The sequence below is a fragment of the Oreochromis aureus genome, linkage group 17 (genome assembly GCF_013358895.1).
Source record: "Oreochromis aureus strain Israel breed Guangdong linkage group 17, ZZ_aureus, whole genome shotgun sequence".
Taxonomy (NCBI): Eukaryota; Metazoa; Chordata; class Actinopteri; order Cichliformes; family Cichlidae; genus Oreochromis; species Oreochromis aureus.
The window spans coordinates 36671496-36691671 of NC_052958.1; the positions used below are offsets into that span (position 1 = coordinate 36671496).

At 41.2% G+C, this 20176-nt stretch overlaps 1 protein-coding gene across 3 annotated transcripts in view; it reads right to left on the minus strand.

Annotated features, from left to right (window-relative positions):
• The window catches only part of nav3 (neuron navigator 3), a 198355-nt gene that overhangs the window by 134208 nt on the left and 43971 nt on the right, over positions 1–20176 (minus strand). For all 3 annotated transcript variants that reach the window (XM_039600943.1, XM_039600942.1, XM_039600941.1), the window contains exons 2-3: positions 6084–6201; positions 1050–1102 (exon numbers count right to left, since the gene is read on the minus strand). In XM_039600943.1, coding sequence (XP_039456877.1) covers positions 1050–1102; positions 6084–6201 — 171 coding nt within the window. The remainder of the gene's footprint in view (positions 1–1049; positions 1103–6083; positions 6202–20176) is intronic.

Sequence of the window (20176 nt, forward strand, 5' to 3'; positions counted from 1 at the left end):
AAGAAACCGTGATTTTTTTTTTTTTTTCTTTCTTTTTTTAAATTTTATTTATTTATTTATTTTTATCAACTAAATGTTCTTGCCTTGTGTGGAAGTCCATCTGGTAAAACTGATCCATATGAGAAAATAGCGTAAAGAGAAACTGTGGTACACCTATGACAAAGGTTGACACACAGAGGACACACGCCGTCGGGATCATCACCCCCAGTGTTTTATTAAGAAAGCAAGCCAGAGCAGCTAAAACTGCTTTAGTCACATTTAATGGCAGGAGGGCAGATGCCAGGGGCAAACCAACACTGCATAAACACTTAGTCAACTCTGGTTAAAGTGAGGGGTAATTATCTCACAGTGACGAAAATCAGCGGTTATGCAGCCCGTCATCTCATTAACAGAGGGGAAACACGACACTGCCAACACCACTCAGCCACAGAGCAGCCAGAAATACAGATTTTTCAAAATGGCAAAGCAAGTCCAAGATTAAACTGTTTTTGGTCCATTGGTCAGCTGCGGCCATCTTTCTGACTAATAAAAACAATTAAGGGTCACAAGGGGCTCTGATCATATATGACTCTTATTTACTGCTAGAAATCTGTGGCTGGGTTCAGGAGAAGTGAGACTTTGCATATACAAGAGATGGTGAAAGAATTACCAACAGCAACAATGCCAAAAAGCTCATTATAAAGGGAACTAGTTGAATCAGTTTTACTACTACTACTACTACTACTATTAACTAGTCAATCTTTTCATTTAAAAATCAGCACAAAACCAACAGAGATTACAAACTCACTCAAATAATATATGAAACCATTACTTTATCTTAGCTCTTGATCACCTAAATCAAAATAGAAGTGAGAACTGCTCAGGACAATGCTGCCTCTGTTAATATATGTATAACCACAGGTTTATAATGCTGTCAGTCGCTGTTGATGAGGGCATCTCCTAAATGCTGCCAAATCTGTGTCTTACCAGATAAATACTCTTCATTAACAAGCCGCTCTCATGCAACAGTGCTTTAAAACAATATAAGAGTTAGGCTAAAATGCACTCACCATTTGCGACTGGCTCCTGGGGCTGCTATTGATATCCTCCACCTTCTCATTCGCTGCATGAGAAAGGAAATGAAGACATGAGATTTTTACAGTCGACCCATACTGAAATTTAACATCCTGACATCCAGGGATTTTTGAGTTCGAGGTAAAAAATACAGCAGGAAAACTCTGAGATTAGCGCTGGAGAGTGCATGAGTGTGTGAATGAGTGAGTGTGTGTGCACACACGCGTGAGTTAAGGTGCAGATCAACTCCGGAGAGGTCTGGGAAGCAAAGCTACCTAATTCGTCAGCTGCCGCCAGAGAGTTACTGACAGGCCAACTTGGCCTCATTGTCTGCAGGAGGGGTAAAGTTTCAATCTGTGTGTGCGTGTGTGTGTGTGTGTGTGTGTGTGTGTGTGGGAGAGAGAGAGAGGGGGAGAGAGAGAGGGAGAGACGCTGGAGTGAATGTGAGAATAAGGAAGTGAGACAGGAGAAGATTTAGTGAGACAGACTGCAGAAAGGAAGAAACTAAGCACAGACAAGAAAGTGTGTGTGTGCATGTTTGTGTCTGTGTGTGTTTGAAAGAAAGGAGAGAGAGTCCCACACAAAGTTTTGCCAAACTGATGAAGATGAAGAAAAAAGGAGAGAGCAAGCTATGACAGATGCCAGAAGAAGAAAAAGACTGTGTGAGAGAAAAGTGTCTGAAAGATGCTAATACTTTATTATGTAAGAACCACTGCTGGGCGACTTACTTGAAAAATGTGATGAATTACTCATTATCACTGTGTGGTTTCAGGCAGTTTAGCCAGTTGTCAGTTTGGGAGGAATTTACTACCAGCAGCTAGCACGGCAGCAGGGATTGCATTTGGCTGCTGAAGTCCTGTGCTGTGTTCAGGGTCTAACCTAATACAGGCTTATAAGCAGCTCATTCAACACTGAATGTGTTACTGCCATCCAAAATAATGCATAAGCTGAACAACGTCAGGATGGCACTGTTTGTCAGCGTCTTTGATAGATGAACCTTTTAAAATGTCCTGACACGTGTGTGAAAACAGCTTGGTTATTTGGTCCCTTCTCGCTCTGCTAAGTCAAAGCTGAGGCGGTGTTATGTTTTTAGTCCTCTTTGTCTGTCTGTCAGCAAGATTATGCAAACGTCACAAAGCCAAATGTCAAGACACCTGGTGCAATGATGCTCCTGTTCTCTATTAGGATTATTGGAGGTGGATTTTCAAATAATCTGGTTGCAAAATTAAATGCCATAAACCAAAGAAGCCATGCCAGCATCTTCAGCTTGCTTCCTTTATTTAGTCCCCTCATTGAAGTTCAAATGGCTGTCTAAAGGAATGAAATGCATGGGAATCAAATTAAATCCCAATATTTCCGAGATCATTGCCACTAATTTAGAAATTTTATTAGATAAAATCAAAAGTTAATTTGGATAATCAGAGCAGGATACAACTCACTCTGGGGGGAAGGTAAACACAGTAAAGATGATTATAGCCCCACAGATAAATTATACAACTGGCATGGATCCACTGTGTATTCTGCAGCAGTTGTTATTTGGATATAATAATACGATCAAACAGTTTCTTTGGAATGGAGGAAACTCTAGAAACTCCAACTCTATCACTGCCACACAAGTGTAGGATCCTACAGCACATCATCGAAATGGCAGAGCTGGCCAAACAGTGGACTGAGAAAAATTTCAGTTTGAACTGGATCTTGATTGAAAGAGAAATTCCCTCTCCCTTTACTCCTTTATAAGTATTAACTCAAGCTATGAAGCAGGAGTAAACCTAATTTTAAGACAAAGTGAACAAATATAATGTATCCTATAAAAATGTAGAATCTCTCCTCTATGTGGTTTAATACCAAAATAAGAATTGGTATAAATAGACTATTTGTGGGGCTCAGTGGTTAAGAAATTGTGTCAAAACTGATGGTTTCTTCAAAGAAGGTGATTTTATTTTATTTTATTTATTACACTCAAGGAAAAACAGAATCTGGTGGGATCTGGTAATTTTTGGAAACACCAACAAATAAGGGATTATATAAGAAGAAATATCCAGCTGCATCGAGGAACTATCCCAATGCTGTGTCATTTACAACTTCCAACAACATACCACAAAGCATCCTCATGGTATGAAAGGTGCCCCTGGACAAACAGGAACATCAGCACAACATTCCCTTTACCTGGGAAAAAAATCCTTCACGTTCCATGATGAGTCATCGGAGAACAATATTTCCAAAAGCTGGAAATTTGCCAGGGAAGCCAGAGGCGAATTTATTTAATACAAAATAGTTGATATCACTATCCTCCTTCCCTTACATAAAATGGGTTTGAGTAAAGATGGTTTATGCTGGAAATGTAGGACTGAAAGAGGCACTTATGTGCATGCATTTTGGGACTGCTGCAAAGTATTTCAAATGATGCACACCTCTGCTTTTGATAAGCTTTTGTTGGGTTAATTGTAAACGTAAGATGCCAAAAAAGCAACTGGACAGTTTTTATGAGTTGTTATCCAAAGACAAAGGAAAAGAATAATTTGATGTGTCCGATCCACATACTCACTCCATGTCTTTGTCTGATTTTTTTCTTGTCTCTTCTTTTGTATTTTGACATTTTGACATTTAATTAAAAAAAAATATCTACATTTAAAAAAAAAAAAAAAGAAACCTGTTGCAAAGGTGGAAAACAGGCAAAGGAGGAACCCCTTTAATGTTAGATTGGGATCACCTTTTATTCAAACTACTGGAAGGATTTTGGTCTTAGTGGAGGAGGTTTACTCTGTCTTCATAACAATTGTATTTTAACTGAAATTGAAGTTAGTACAAAACCAAATAGAAACAGTCAGTTGACCTTCCATCCACCCAGTTTATCTAATCATCCCCAAATTTATAGGAGGTTTATTTATTTGTGTCAGGAAACTGTTTGCCTCCCACTCCCACTGCAACAAGCAAACATCAGTCAATCCTTCTCTGCGTAATTTCTGCTGAGACTGCAAAAATCATGACCGACATCAGCAGCTGCAGTTTTATTCCATCTTTTTAATCCTAATCTCTCACACATGTTACCAGTGATGGCAACTACAGCGTTACAAGTAACGGCGTTACTTTTATCAGTAATGAGTAATCTAACTAATTACTATTTCTATCGTTACAATACCGTTACTGTTATTAACAAGAAAATGCGGTGCCGTCGCGTTACTATTTTTCAACAAACAGACGGCTGAAGCTGTCTTCAGTTTACCGCATGTAAGTAATCTGGGCGCTCCAGCTTTAAGCAGCTTTGCGCGCTCCCGTGGACGGCAATCACTTTCTGGCCCACGATCCCTTTTTGGCACAACACCTGGAGTTAAGGGGGCAAAACAAAACAAAAAACAGCCCGTTCGTGTTGGTGGAAAAATGTACAATGTTGACCAATCAAAAAATGATATGGCAACATGACATTTGGTTGTTTAGGAAGAGGGGGAAGTTTTAGGAGTGATGGCGAGAGAGAGAGAGAGAAAGAAAGAAAGAGCAGAAAAAGAGAGAGAGTGAGTTTTGAGATGTGAGAGATTTGTGACGTTTAGCGTGTTTGGAGTGTGTAGTTAATGTATTTTGTGTTGTGTGTCAGAACACTGAGGCGACTGCTGTCTCCAGGTAAAAAACAGGAGGAGTGATACACCTGCAGGTATCAGGCTGTGATGTTCTCCTTTATAGTGGACAGAAATTAATTTCTGGAGTGGCACAAATAATTTGTGTGGCATCTTATTGAATGGAGAACAGCTGATTGTTATGTAAATAGTTTGACATGGTTATTAAAAAAAAGAGGGTAAAAGGTAAATGGCTGCAAATAACTTTGTTTGCAAAACTTGTGCATAGGATTTTAAAATTGACAATTTATATTTGCATTTAAAGTTATGAAATATGATTCAATAAACATGTTTGTGGTTGTTACAGTAAAAAATATAACTTTTTCTACTCTTTTACTTTTTACTTTTACGTTTTTTGTCTGATTTGAGATCAATTGTGTTAATACAGTATGTCAAAATGAAACCATAACTGTAAATTCAGACATGTGAGGTTGTACTGAAAAGAATGATACCAAACAAGGCAAAGTAAATAGTTTTTAAAGGTGAAAGAGGTAAAATGAAAAGTGGTTAAAAATGGCCAATTATAACCTGGACCCCAGAGGGTTAAACATTTTTTTTTAAGTAACGCAATAGTTACTTTTCAAGTAATCAATTACTTTTAGAATTTTGTAACAGTTACTAACTCAGTTACTTTTTTGAAGAAGTAACTAGTAACTATAATTAATTACTTTTTCAACTTTGCCCAACACTGCATGTTACACAGTAAGGTGTCGTCAAATGAAAACAGAAACAGAAGGAGAAAAAAAACATTAAACAGAGTGAGGGAATCAAGGATGGAGAGAAGTAGGGTGCAACAAGCCAGAGAGACATGAGGCACGAAAAACAAAAGACCAACAGAAAGGGAGAGAGAAGTAAAGACTGTCTGTACTCCAATGGGAGACACATGCCTCTGCACCCATGGGTGAGTTATAGATCTGCGCTCTTGCAGTTTGCCCAGCACCCAAAACAAGAGAGAGCTGCTGTGATTTGGCCCAAATTTCAGACTGAGAAACGGCTTCGCTCCAGCTCACCACAACAAAGTTCAAATACTGTGTGTGTGTTTGTGTGAGTGAGTGGGTGGTCGATTCATCCACCAAACAGAGCAAACTATATGCGCGCGCACACACACACACACACACACACACACACACACACACACACACACACACACACACACACACACACACACACACACACACACACACACACACACACACACACACTCTGTTGGTAATACATGGGCTTCATCCATCTGTACTTCATTAATATTCTTTTTTAAATATAGAAAGTTAGACCCAAAGCAAGACAGTACACTGTTTATATGAGAGAAGTCAGTATTTCTGTCTCTTCATGACTGTATCTACTTTATCTTTTTAACTGTAATCTGCATAAAAGTGGATTAAGTTAAAACACTGAAAGAGAACACACACAGAAGCTCACCTATGATCTGGATGATCTGTGCCAGCAGGACTCCATCTGTGACATCCTGGCTCAGGTCCTTGATGAGACGCGGACAGCCAGACTTGGCCAGGTAGTGATTGGCCCAGTCTGTGTAGATCTGTAACAACAACAGCACAAAGACTCTGTCAGTGTGTGTGTGTGTGTGTGTGTGTGTGTGTGTGTGTGTGTGTGTGTGTGTGTGTATTACAGCTTTAGACCCATTAGTTATACCACACAAGATCCCAACAAATCATAACATTAGTTATGGGGCGGGATGTCGCAAAGTTAAGAAAGACTGTACACTGAATGGCAGAAAGGAAGGGATGCTGAGTTTTGTGGCTTTGCTCTAAAGGCTACTTGAACCTTGCTGACTTTGATAGCCTTCAATCACAAAACCAGTGCTGAGATCCCCCCCCCCATCCATCCTATAACAGCATTCTGCTCTGCTCCTCACACTTTACAAGAAAAGTGGTAAATGCCTACCAGGGAACAATGTTCAAACACTCGGATTCCTTGCACATCTTTGCTGCTCAGGCACAAATATTTCATCAAGCTTTGACATTCGGGCCCAGACACAAACACACAAACACACACTTCATCCTTAATACTAGTTCTTAGACATTTGATTTTAAAATGACAGACTGCACAACTACTCTGTGTTTCTAAACAGAATATTTACTGAACACCCAGAAAACTAGAACATTGCTAAACAAATTTGAAACAACTCAGAACAATGTTAACAGATTTTAAAGGGCTTACTCGATGAGTAAAACACAGGTTCAGATGTTTGCAGGAACAGGTGAATTCACTTCCTAACTGAATCTTTCAAACCTGGAAGGGCAGCAAGTCATACAATCCTTTGCATTGTTGCCTAAAACTCTTAACAGCAACTATATCTTTCGTTAAAGCCCATAAGCTGACTGATAAGTGACGCTTTGTCTGTTGAGATGCAGATAAGTCTTGACAGCTGTTGCACATTCACCAGGCTCCAGAGATGAAAGATGTGAATCACATTTGGCCTCCAAGTGCTTGGCCCCATGCACTATACAGAAGAATCAGAGGCTATGCAGGGCCAAGGACTTCCCTCTAACTTGCAAACTTTACCCTTGCCCTTCAATCTTCAAGATTTCCTTCCAGACTCCTCTGACTAAGTGTCAGGCAGCAGTACCAGCTTTTCCCACTGTGCCGGGGATGCATTTGATGCAGATTTCAATAGACAACCATAGATGAAATCTTTTGTCCTAGAAGGCTCGAATGGAGATTCAGCAGCAGCCCATATAAAGACACCGACTGCTACAGCGCTACTTGTTAAAGCTGTTCTTGTAATCCCAGATGAAAAAAAAAAAAAAATCCAACACAGATCTAAACGGCATGAATGACTTTGTGAAAGGAAAATCCCCTCAAAAATTTAAGGGTAGGAATCTACAACTTAAAAAAAGGATCTGATTCTCTTGAGTTGAACTTTGAGATTTAATCATGAATAACAAGTCTACATGAAGCCACACAGCAGCTCAAATTTGAGACATTTCCTAAGAAATTTCCATAAAACCCAACCATTTCCCATGTCGAAATAATCCTCAGATCCCCTCATTTACCTCACACGCTGCTCCCAATTAAAAGCATTTTTCCCCCGCTCTTTTCTTTTTCTTGGAAGCGGGAAGTTTGCTCCTTTAAAGTTGCCGCCTCTCATACATTTGTATCTGTTGTGGTTTCCTTCAGCAACTTTGTCCATGATGAGAAGTCGTAAAGTGTAACCCCGAAAAAATGAGAGCCGTCATCGGGGAAACACCCGTTTCAATATGAATGCTGGAAAACAGACATCCGTTAAGACCTGCTCGCAAAAAAGAGGCGCACGCTCGCAAATGAGGAGACTTACGCAGACGCACCGAAAAACACACTGTAAATGCAAACCGCGTCCCATCAGGGGGCAAGTAAACAAACAGGAAAGAGAGAGATGGGGTGGGGGTGGCGAAGCGTGTGAAAAAAAAAAGGAATAAAGAGTGTGTGGCAGCTACAATTACAGCAGGCTGCAGGAAATTTCAATAAGGGTTTTGCAAAATCTGCTCAACTGCTAAGGTCATCTAGTCTACACAAGCTCAAAACTGAAGACCAAAGATGAAGGAACGGGGGGTTGATTTGTGTCATATTTAGCAACCACTGTCTTCTCTATCCTTATCCTTAAAAGGGAACAGGAACAGATGTTTAAGGCCTCTGCAGGGAATCCAAGCAGACACACTCATGTGAGCAGTAGTCAAGTCAGACACACGTGGGTAGACAATTCCAAAGAAAATCAAGAAAAAACTGGAAAATTATTCACTTCTACTCATTGAACTGGTTATTAGAAGTCAGTTTGTCAAATTAAACAGCTGGTGGCAATAATTCTCCAGTTAGATGCCATTGGACCATCGCAGAAGAAGAAGGCATAACCAGAGAGTCCAGATGAAAGTTTCATCTATTAATCTAAGAGAGGTGAGACTCTCAGGCAGTACTCTTTGGTAGAGCAGTGCTGAGGCTAAATGCTTCATATGAATCAGAATTAGTCTGCTTTCAGTGTATTGACACCTCAGGGAAGCCCAAAGAACTTTTCTTTTTGCAAATATAAAACAGGTGGATGAACGTAGGGGGAGTAATCCCTTGAGGAAGGTGTGAAATTAAGGTTAAAATAGCCAGCTGCTTCTGCATCTGCTGCAGCTCCATGAGGGGTATGACTCCAATATAAACAACATCTTCAGAGGTGTGCATTACCAACATGTTTACTTTCTGAATTTTGAACTTTGTGTGCCATGATGTGGCAGTTCATCTTGCAGACTGATAATTGTAATGTAGATTCCAAGAATGCTCGACAGACCAAACCAGGCAGATGAAATATCAAATCAGGGACCAAGGCAACGCTGATAGAATAACTTGAATGAACATGAAAACAATTTCTGAATTGACTGAAATGGCTTCCAAACACAAAATAAACAGGTTAGTTTATACATTTTGTGTGGGTTGGGGAAATTTTGCAAAAACGTGTACGAACAGATTGACTTGTGCGACAGTTTCACTAAAACTTACCACAAACTTTACCTTGCTTTTACTTTATTGCGTAGATGGACTAAGATATTCACTTTTCCTGTGGAGGAAATCTGAGTTGTACAATGTAAGCAAGTTTGTGACAGCTTACTCAAAAATGCTGAGTCACCTCGAATGTTTGTTTTGTGCTAACCATCCCACTTTTGGACAGTGTTTGCTTAAAGATTCACATTCAAACTAAAATATGTTGGGAAAGCATACACCACCACACTGGAAAACCCACTTTACTTTTGTCCACAATGCCACCGATCTATGAAACTATATGACACATGGAGACATCGCTGTAACACCTTTTGCTGTAGGAATAACCGTCTTATACCTAGAGTATAAGACGGTTGTTCCAGATCTGTGTCTGGGCATTTTGGGATATCTGCAGTCAGCAGATCGGCTTCAAAGAGGGAAAAAATAAACTTCAGTAGAGCTCAGGCACAGCATGGCAAACATGAGGAGAGACAAAAAGAAATAAAGACTCTCCGTTTCTCACTCCAACTTCAGTTAGAAAGAAAAAGGTAAGAATGAAACAAGCCGATGTTTAGAAATCTAACTCTAGTCCTGACTCCAACATTGACCCAGGAGCTCTCCTCACCTGTCACCCCGTCTTACTATCTGGTCTTACTATCTCTTCTCTGCTCTCTGAGCTTCTGACAAAGCGCACACATCAAAGAAACATTTCTCAAGAAGCTTGCCTCCTGTCTCTGCGTGAGCACCGGCTCACTGATCCACTCACATCATGACTCCTCAGCGACACTCAGATTTGAGTCTGTCAGCCTCCTGTACTCGTTAACCCCTCCTCGCTGAGTCCCAATTGCTTTGGGAAGCAGCAGCTGGCACTACGACAGAGGCAAAACATCAGCAGTAACGCCACCTTCAGTGGTGCTGACTGAGACTACTGACATCATACACATCATACTGACACACATGCTGGGTGAGACAACACACACACGTACGCACACATGCATGCATACAATACAATTTTCAAATGCCCCAGCTTCTCATAGGCAAGTAAACACACACAATGACTCCCCCTCCTCCTGGCCACCCTCTTTCCTCTTTCTCTCTTTCGGCAGCCAGCATCAATCAGCAGAAGTCCAGTGTCTCTGGTGATCTTATCCTTATTGGTACCACATGAAGTAGCTCTTGCCTCTTTTTCTCCACCTGCTCTGCAGACCTATCCTGTCCCCTAAAGCGACAGGCTTCCCAAATACTACTAACAAGCAGCTCTTACCCCCGGAGCAGACAAACTGCCTTCAACAGTCCTGATCACAATGCAGTGACTACAGCTACGCAGGTACTATTGGCAGAGTCTGCAGTGGCGCTGCTTGGCCTCCGGGGGGAGCCCAGTAAAAAGAGAAAGATGAGATGCAGGAATGAGGGACAAATGGGGAAGAGAGGAAGTTCACCTATAAAGTACTCACTGTATTCATTAATGTACTTCTACTGAATGACTGTTAATGTATGGCCTCTTTAATCAGTGCATCATTCCAAAGCTGTCTAATAAATTAAGAGCTTAAATGCATGATACACAGTCATTCGGAGGACATTTAGCTGTGTAATGCCGTTTGAAACATGCAAGCCAGGAGAGAGATGTCTCTTCTGTGGCTGCACTGGCTCAGAAACCAACTTGGCACCAGTGCCGCTCCCGCATGGGTCCTAAATGTAATTAAACACAACATGAAGCCACATTAAGTAAACAAGTAGTGAGCCAATGGACTCAATGGTTCTGCCACCATTCTCTACTTCATCTCTACGTCTGGTTCATGACAAACCAAGGGCTGCTTGGATCAGAGACAAGCAACACTGTGATTTTAAAAAAAAAAAAAAAAAAGAGATCCACAAAAGCTCTAGCTCAACAGAAAATCTGTACTGGTTGTACTGTTCAACTGACAGGTGATCTCTGATAAGATCCAAATAAGTAGAATTTGACAATTTCTTCTCCTGAATGTGCGAAAGAATCATTTCAGCAGAAGAGTCAGCAGGTTGGCACTGTGCCTGTAATACCTGGCTGCAAATTCTCTACAAAGGTAAGCACTTCAGCGCATGACTGTCAAAGTAGAGCTCGAGTATCAAATCCTGCACGGATGTCTTTCTTCACAGGGAATGCCAGACAATCCAATGAAGTAACAGTAAGCATATTCAAGTAGAGTGAGGCATTGCAAAGTAGTACTGAAGAAAGTTCAGTAAATGACTGATTTTAAATTTGAAAGCGGTGTGCTACAGAGAGCCAGCTAAGGAAGAGTGTGCTAAGAAGGTCATCATTTCTGACTGTAGAGTTTGAGCGGGTTTAACTTTTTAAAATCTAAAGTGCATCTGAGCCGTTGCTCCTTAAATAGCAAATTCTGGAGGAAGCAAAAAGCGTCAATCTCTTTCTGTAGGCTCAATAAAAACAATGACTTTCATAACGCTCGACATTCTTAAGTTCTGCTGAAGACAATTTCCAAACCAAAGAGAGCCATGACATTTCAGGGGAATAACTTTTGGAATGGGAGCAACTGACAATCTGCAGCTGCATTATCAAAGCAGCTGGAAGCCATTTCTACCATGAAAACCTTCCTCATCTCTGTTACCTCACATCTTCATTATCTTGTCGTGGCATTGCAGAGAGAGAGAAAGAGAGACCTCCTTCAAGCCCACCTAATCTAGAGGTAATAAAAGCAGGCAGCCATCCAGCAGGTTTTACTCCAATCTTGCAAAAACCCAAGTGGGGGGAGTTTACAAATCATAGACTCAAAGTTTCTTTGTGGCCAGCCTGGCGCTAGAGATGAGGGATCAAAAATAAGAACTTTATTTACAGGATGTATAATTCTGCAGAAAAATACAAGATTGGACCTAAAATCTGGAGGCCATCAATGGGATGAGTGGAAAGCACCTCTGTTGTTATGCCAGCTGTCAATCACAGCCAAGCTTGGATATGTTGGGTTCAGATATGTGGGGCTGAGAGAACAGTCAAGTTCAATTTACAAGAATGGTGAATCAGAGTTACCCTCGGGGACAAAACACACAAGATAAAAATTAAAGAATGAACGAGAACAACTGTTTATACAAGTCTAAAAGAAAAAGAACAAGAGGCTAATTAAGTCAATTCTCCCTAATTCTCTGCTCTTGGACTCTTAAATAAAAGTATTACTCAACATTTCCTGTGAATTCATTCAATGTGCATCACTGTTTGCTTGGCTTTATCTTTTCCAGGGAAAACTGATTAAACGTGTGTCTGTTTCAAGGTCTTGCTGCAAATTCGTCCAGCTGGATCCTTTTATACCACTCAAATTTATTGAGCATCTCCATGGCAGACAATGGACATGCAGTACTAGCACCAGAGTAGAATGTGAGTGTGAGTACATTTTATACATTTTCTAAGCTATTCTAAACGAGTCAAAGCAGTAATTTGTAACTTTCAGGCTAGTGCTGACCACATGACATCACTGCAATCAGCCGATAACACTAAAGAAGCACATGCTGCTAAAACCTGAAACATTCAGTCATCACTTTCTCATGCCACAATCTGCCAAGCCACTTTGTCATTTCAGGGGAAACCCTGAGCAGAAAATGACATAATTGCATGGCTGGGAGAGGTTTGGACACACAATCCATGCTGGATGTGCTCGTGCGCGTCACTCAGCGCTGATCTCCTGTAGTTCAGCAGGACTGAAGGCCAAAGAGCGAGGAGAGGAAGATGGAGAGAAAGAGAGGGATGCTGGTCAGACAAAAAGGAAAAGAAGTGACAGCTCCAAAACAGCCTCAAGACAGATGAGCACAAACACAATTTAGAGACAGACAGCAGCAGGCAGACAGTATTTAGACAGAGATGAGTTTGTTGGCCAATTTGATAAACTGTCTGTGGTTATAAGCACCAATTACAGACAATCATTTGCTAAAGCAGCAAAATTTTAAGGTATCACAGAGGGGAACTATTACATCTTGCTTTCCATCATTCTGTGCCAGGAAAAAGGCTCAAATATCTCTTATCATTCTGTTTTACAAAGCCAGCCTGGCACAAAAAGGACACAACTAAATGTTACGCTAACTATAAAACACCAAGTATAACTCTGGGGCTGTGAGACTACGAGCATCAGCACTTAAGAATCCATTTTCTGCTCAACTTTAACCTTCGCTATGAGATGAACGGACCCCTGGGGGAGAGATTCTCTATAAAAAGCACACTATCACTGGATCAACTCTGCAGCTAAATTATGTTTATAAGACAGAACCCCATGACCGCCGTTTGAGAAAGTCATTTCTATCCAACCTCCGAACACACCAGAAGCTGTGACACCAAACAAGGAACCAGAGGAGTAGATTTACATCATCTTCAGGTCTAACAGATCGTTTAAACTGCACAGGTATAAAACAGAAAGTTGAGGTGCTGAAATCACAATTCAAGCAGAAAGAAAAAAAAAAAGAAAGAACGAAAAGCTGTCATTATGCCATATTCCTATAATAACTGAGGGTCAAGATCAAATATTAAATTAGAGGAATATTTACAATGCAACATTCAGATTCAGGCATGAATAAGCGTGTATTATGGAATCTGACAGTGTCTTTCTTCCTATACTCTCTAAATAAAGGCACTTCATATATTTTATTATATGCATAAGCTTTAGTTATATATTTTCATTTTTTAAAATCATTTTATTTTACCACTGTTATTTAATGTCCGTCCCTCTACAGTAGGTTTTATTACTGGGATTAAAAGAAAATTACTACAAATCCCACAAACACACTAAATCGCAGCTGTGTGCTCAGAGAATCATCTCTTCCGCCAAAGTACATGTTGACTGCAACAGATGCCGGAGTGGTCACGCGCGCACAGTGCACGCTCACATGGAGGTTTATGAGACTGTTGCGCACGCGAGCAGACGCAAACAGTACAGTACTTTACCATGGAAACCGCAGCAAGTGAGGCAGCGTCTGGCCTGCCGGCTCTGTGGCCTGTGATCCAGACGCTGCCACCATCGTGCCGGTGAAAGACACACATAGTGTCAGCCGCACACAGTTACACAAATATATGAGCTCTCCATGCCTCAACCCTATTCTGTGCTTCACAAAAGAACTTGCCCTAAAACAACAGCAAAAAAATGAATAAGTAAATGTTGATTTCAAATCCAGGTTCCAGACAAGTACAGCTTAAGCCAGCTCTTACAGTCAGCAGGTATTTGTGTGATATGTAAACATCATGTGGAGAACTCTGTGTTAATTAGCCACTCAGCTCAACAGACGAGCTCCTTCTACAGGCCCAGATAGCTATACACCTCACCATAGTGACAAAAACTTAATTTGGGGCTTGTGTTGAATGCCTTTCCTGTTTAGAGGCCTTAACAAGTGGCCTGGGGCTTCCGGCTGTCACCCAACTATTCTGGTATGCCACAGGGCTCTATAATCATTTGTTCTGACCTCTGCATGCTCCGCCCAGTCAAAAACACACATATAAATCAGAAGAAACAAACAGGCTACCGTGTCATTAGCTATTCCTGTTGTAGCACGAAGCGCTGCTAGAAATATATGGACACATACAGCTTCTTATCATGATGACAATCCGCCACGACCCCGTCAAATCATTCCCCCAGAGGGTTCGAATTATTCCCTAAACCGATTCCAACAAAAACCAAATCATGAGGACATGATCTGTGTGAGTCATTGCTGGCCTGCTCCGATTAGTCACACTTCCTCACTTTTCATCAAATCAAGATGAGTCAGCTGCTGAGTTTGACTGGTTGTGGTTGGTTGACAGCATCAAATGGGCTCCAGTAAGGCACGAGTTGGAAATACTTTCACCGACAACAACTGTTGCTTTTGCAATCATAAACTGTTTGTGAAGAAATGAGAATTACTTGCAATTAAACATTTTATCAAATGTACATGGGAAAAAATGCAGACATAAGTTGCTTGTGAGACTGGGTTGCTGAGATTTGCAGACCTTTACCAGCATATGGCAGAAATGGTGTACCAGCTGCTAAAATCTTGATCAGGTATCAGCCCCACTGGACGTTTCTGGCCTTTATTGTTTGCGTACAAAGCCCATTTATAAGACGATTTACATGCTGTATACAACACATGCCTGTTTGGTTTCAGTCGGGGCCGCCATCTGCTTGTTGAGAAACAAATTAATGTAGATTGCTAGATTAATGGGTTTTTGATTGGGTGGCAGCCAGAATGCCGAGAGCCAGAGCCTGCTTTTATTAACAAGCCTCTCAGAGGACGAGGACAGGATGGCGACACTATGCTCGGCCACTTAGTGAGCGGGTCATACTGCGAAACTGCTGATTGTTTAGTACACTATTGACTCTGAGAGCACAATGTGAGTTGTCCGTGATAAACACGATTCTGCGTGAGAGCCATTTCTTTTAAGTGGCTGGTTTTACTTTAAATTAAATGATTTCTTAAAAGCAAAGGGAAATACATCACTGTCTCCTCTCTGTCTCAATGCAGTGCATTTTCTTTTTTGTTCCATCAGTGAGCAGCAAGAAAAGAATAAACACACAAATTCCTGCAAATTTTGACTAGTAATAGGTTTTGGGATAAGGATGAGTGGTTTCCAGCCTTGACATGACACACACTGGTTTCACTCTACATCACTTCGTATTCCATCACTCTGAGTAATCTGTATCTTTCACAGAACTAACAGTAGAGGGCACCATAGCAGAAACACCAGCATTGGCTTTTGTGGAGCTGCGGGCTGCCTGAAAGCAGTCAGAGGGTCGTACGAATGAACTTAATGAGTCATTCATGGATCGCCTGTGAATCGCTGTTTGAGAGTGAAAGCCAGAACTGGCTGGCCACTTCAAAGCCTGAGTGGCTTTGGCTCTTTGGTTAGTAATGAGGCATATTTCCCTGTGTTCTCTGCAGCCATAACCTATAAACCAGATTCCCCCTGCCCGGGCCTTAAAGCAACAGATCTGTGAGATGCAGTGTCCTTTCAGAAGGTGTGACTTATCAATTGACTGTGTAGCAGGCAAGGTGCAGGCAATTTAGGATGGACATTGTAATCTTTTTCTCTTTTTATTGTAATACTACCAATGCTGTTTTGTTTTATTATTATTTTTTGTTTGTTAGACTGAGTTTTACTCTCCTCTTTACTTATCACCTAGTCAATGTTCGCACAGTAGAAACAAAAAGGTCTCAATCTAAAATACAAACGATACACAGAATATAAAGAAAGTCACCTCCATTAATTTTACATATAACTTATAGTTTTGATTTTTTCCATTAGTGATTGTTATTAATGATATTGGTGCATTAATTACAATGCAGTGAGGGTCTATCAGTGAAGTAAGGGCATCTCGATATCTGCTCCATTCATTTTGACTGTACCTTTCTTTACTCGGTGCTTTTATTAACAAGCCTCTCAGACTGCTCATTGTCATTCCAGCAAATCACTGCAGCACTGATTTGCTGGAATGACTTAACTTTGATTATCTTATGCTATTACCCTACTTGTGCATTTCAAGTGCCATGTGAACAATGAGAGCACAGAGCAGAAAGGAAACCAGACACGTTAGCTCCATTATGGAAAGACATGTGGCATTCATTTCAAGCAACAGTTTTTAAGCATACTTAATGATGTTGGTAATCCGTGGAAGTAAATTGTATTGGGAACTTGTTTAAAAATAATATGGGATATTGTAAATTCTCAAAATCAGTGCAAGCTGACAGAGTTTATGACTGCACCTGCACAAAGCCCTAAAGAACTGCCTACTTTTACCATTTCCAGCCATTATATTTCTTCCACTGCAAATTGGGGTAAATAAAAGACCCAATATACCAAAATATAAAGGTCTCCTGAGTTCTTTTACACTATAGATTCTGCACACCAGACCTCCACAGCTTCTTCACACTCATCTCATTTCCTTGCTGAAATTAACATGCTTGAGATTTGCAAAAAGAATCTGTGCTCCATGAATGAACCTCTTCGTGCCATCAACAGGGTCGAAAAAGGTTGATCAACTTCAGTTTCCTGCAGCTCTTTTAATGTCAGACGCATGAGATTCCATCACGGCACTTCTTCAAATTGTTTGAAAGAGAAGCTTCAAGGAAGAAAGTTCACGATGCAGAGATACCTCATACCCAAGAATAATTTAGCAGAAAGTAAGATTTAATGCTGATTAATATTCACAGTCACTGAACTGACGCAGAGGTCAAACAGAAACCAAAGCTTTCATTTAGCAGCAAATATTTAGTCACCTCCCAGGGCAAAGTGGTTATCATTCAGTGCCTGGCGTGCCAGTTCTGTGCTGGCACCAGCAGAGGGACCTGCAGACCATAGGAAAATGGCCTTGATCATTAACTCTCTCGTGCCATTAGTCCCCCGTGGTTTTTACAGTGGCTCCACCAGCTCAGTTAAACCTTACCCATCTACATTCTACAGTAACATCATTCATAAATCACTGTGCATTAAAGCAGCAGAATTAGCAGCTAATGAATTTGATGAGCTACCAACAGAGGTAATAGCGGGATGAATGATTTATGCTTATCTTTATTCTGTCCTCTCTGTGCTACTCTTATCTACAAGCTGTGCTTTGTTGTTGCAGTTGCCAACATCTGTGATGGGGATTAATCAACTTTATCTAATATCACATTGTATTTGATAAACATTTGTCTCGACAGAGGAAAGAGTGGAACTAAAAGCAACAGTATATTAGTGTAACAAAAAATGTGACCGCACATTTTAAACTAGTGCTCATCCATTGAAAAAGAAAACTCACGGCAAATACAGAACCCAGACAGAAGCTTCGTACCCACGGGAGAGTTCCAGTAACAGTCAGCTTATGCAACCTGCAGCCATCAAAGAATTACACCGACACCAAATAAAAAAAACACTGCTTAAATAACGGCTGTGGTTAGCTTGGCTTTTAGTACCCACCAGCCCTGACATTTACTGTAAGTGTAGTGTCAATGTACTAAACATCTGGGCCTGGTGGTCCGTGACTGGACCCTGAATCACAGGTGACTGCTGCTGAGTCACAGAGTTTTTTTTCACTCAGCCCTGCTGGAAGTGTCTTCTCCTTTCACTCAGACTGGGAGTTGCTCATTCTTGGTTTGTGTGTCACTGTTGGCATTTGGTTTTTTTCCCAGTTTCTTTCCTCACATGCTGTTGATTGATTGCGTCTTCATGTGTGTTGATTGTTTTTGGTGTTTTGATAACAGAGATTTATAGCTGAGGCTATCAATCAAGCGCCACTGCTGCAAGGGCTGCAACTAACAGCTGTTCACATTACTGACTCTGTTTTTTCTTTTACTAATCTATCTTTTTTGGTCAATAAAATGTGAGGAATTGATGAAAAATAGTTTTTGTTTTGACATATAAACCAACTTTTTTTCTTTTCTCTCCAGCTGTTCCAGAGGTTAGAGTGCAGTCTGTCAGGATTTCCTTGTTTTGATTTTTGGTTGTGACAAATTTAAAATTGGACACAGACACAAAAGAACACACTTCCACCAGCGTCACTTTTAGTGTTTCCTCACTGGCCTCTAAGGGAGTTTTCGTCCATTAATAGCTGTTGACATGAAGCAACAAGAGGGGTCCCGTTCTGCATGTGTCTCTCTTGTATCACACACACACATGCAACTTTCCACACTCTAAGCCATCCCACACAGCTACAGAAACAAAGTCCAGACAAAGGAAGGAAGGCGTGCATGGATTTGTGTGTAAATCTGTGTTCAAGAATAAAAGAGGCAAGAGGTAACAAAAGAGCAGACGTTATGAGATGAATATGTTGAAATGAAGCTTTGTTAGCCCTGATCTCAAACTTATGTTGTGTGTTACGAAGTCAGTTTTAAGTACATCTAAGAGTGGAGGAAAATTAAAGAGTCAAAGCAAAGGCAAACTGGAGCAAACAGAAAGTCAGAGCTGGGATTCTAAAAACATCTGTAGGAACAGGACTTGGTACAAACACCTGCTGACTGGAGAAAGAACCCAGTGAAAGAAAACAAAGGAAACAGAGGGAGGCATGTTTTTTATGAGTGAACCTGCAGGACTTCCAGCCAGGGCAAAAAGAAAACACGAACAGCTATTTTGACTCAAGTTGACAAATGGCCCTTACTTTCCAATCACTGTGAACTTGTTCCTTGCAGTCCCGAGTTCTATTGTTTGGCAGTAACATGGGCCAAACAAAAAAAAGAGCTTCAGGACATGTGGGCTCACCAGTAGCAGCAAGGTCGAGGCAAGCCCTGCCAATTTGTTAGCATGAAACTTTAAGTGCATTCAAAGGAGGTCAGTGTGTGAGACCTGGCTTTGCACACTAGCTGTCAGAAGAGAAACTCGTCAAGCCCAGTGAAGGGATGGAGTCTTGTTTGATCTCTTTCCCCATCAGCCTTTCTTGTCAAGAGGGACATTTATGAGAGGCGATGTGTTGAAGGGGCAGCTGAAAGAACTTTTTTTAAAGATCATATCATGCTTGAAAATCTCAGGGGCCTTCATCACAGCATGATTTAAAAGCTCCTTTAAAAGTGAGTGTTAACAGCAACCTCCTCTCTGCTGCTGCCCTGTTTAAGCCGGTCGCCTATTAGTGTCTCCCACTTTCCAAGGGAGAATGGGGAAGTGGGAGGGGTGGGCTCTGCAGATGGGTCTGAGGGGTGAGAGACGGTGTGGCTGACGGACCCAGTGGCTGACAACATTATTTATTAGCCATTCCTAATGGCTTTAGAGTGACAGTAGTTTCAGTTCACTGGAAGGGTCAAAGTCAGACACAACAGAACGCTAATGCCAGCGAGGGTGACAGGCAGATTTGTAACGGACCCCTCTTTGGCTAGGGGTGGGTGGCAGATTGGGGGCTCTGAGAATTCAAAAAGCAGAAAAGAAGATGGTTCAGAGGAAGCGGAGCGGGATAACTGTTCTTCTCTCAGAGGACTGAGAGTGATGGAGAGAGATGTGTCTGAGACGAGACAGCGAGCGTTTTTCCAGTCTATTTGCCCTGCGTCTAGACCCAGAGTCAAAGGGGCAGGCCCAATAAAAAGACTGGATATTGTGGCACAGACACTGGGTTAGATAGAGTCCAAAAATACTGATGAAAGGCTGTACTATGGAGTAG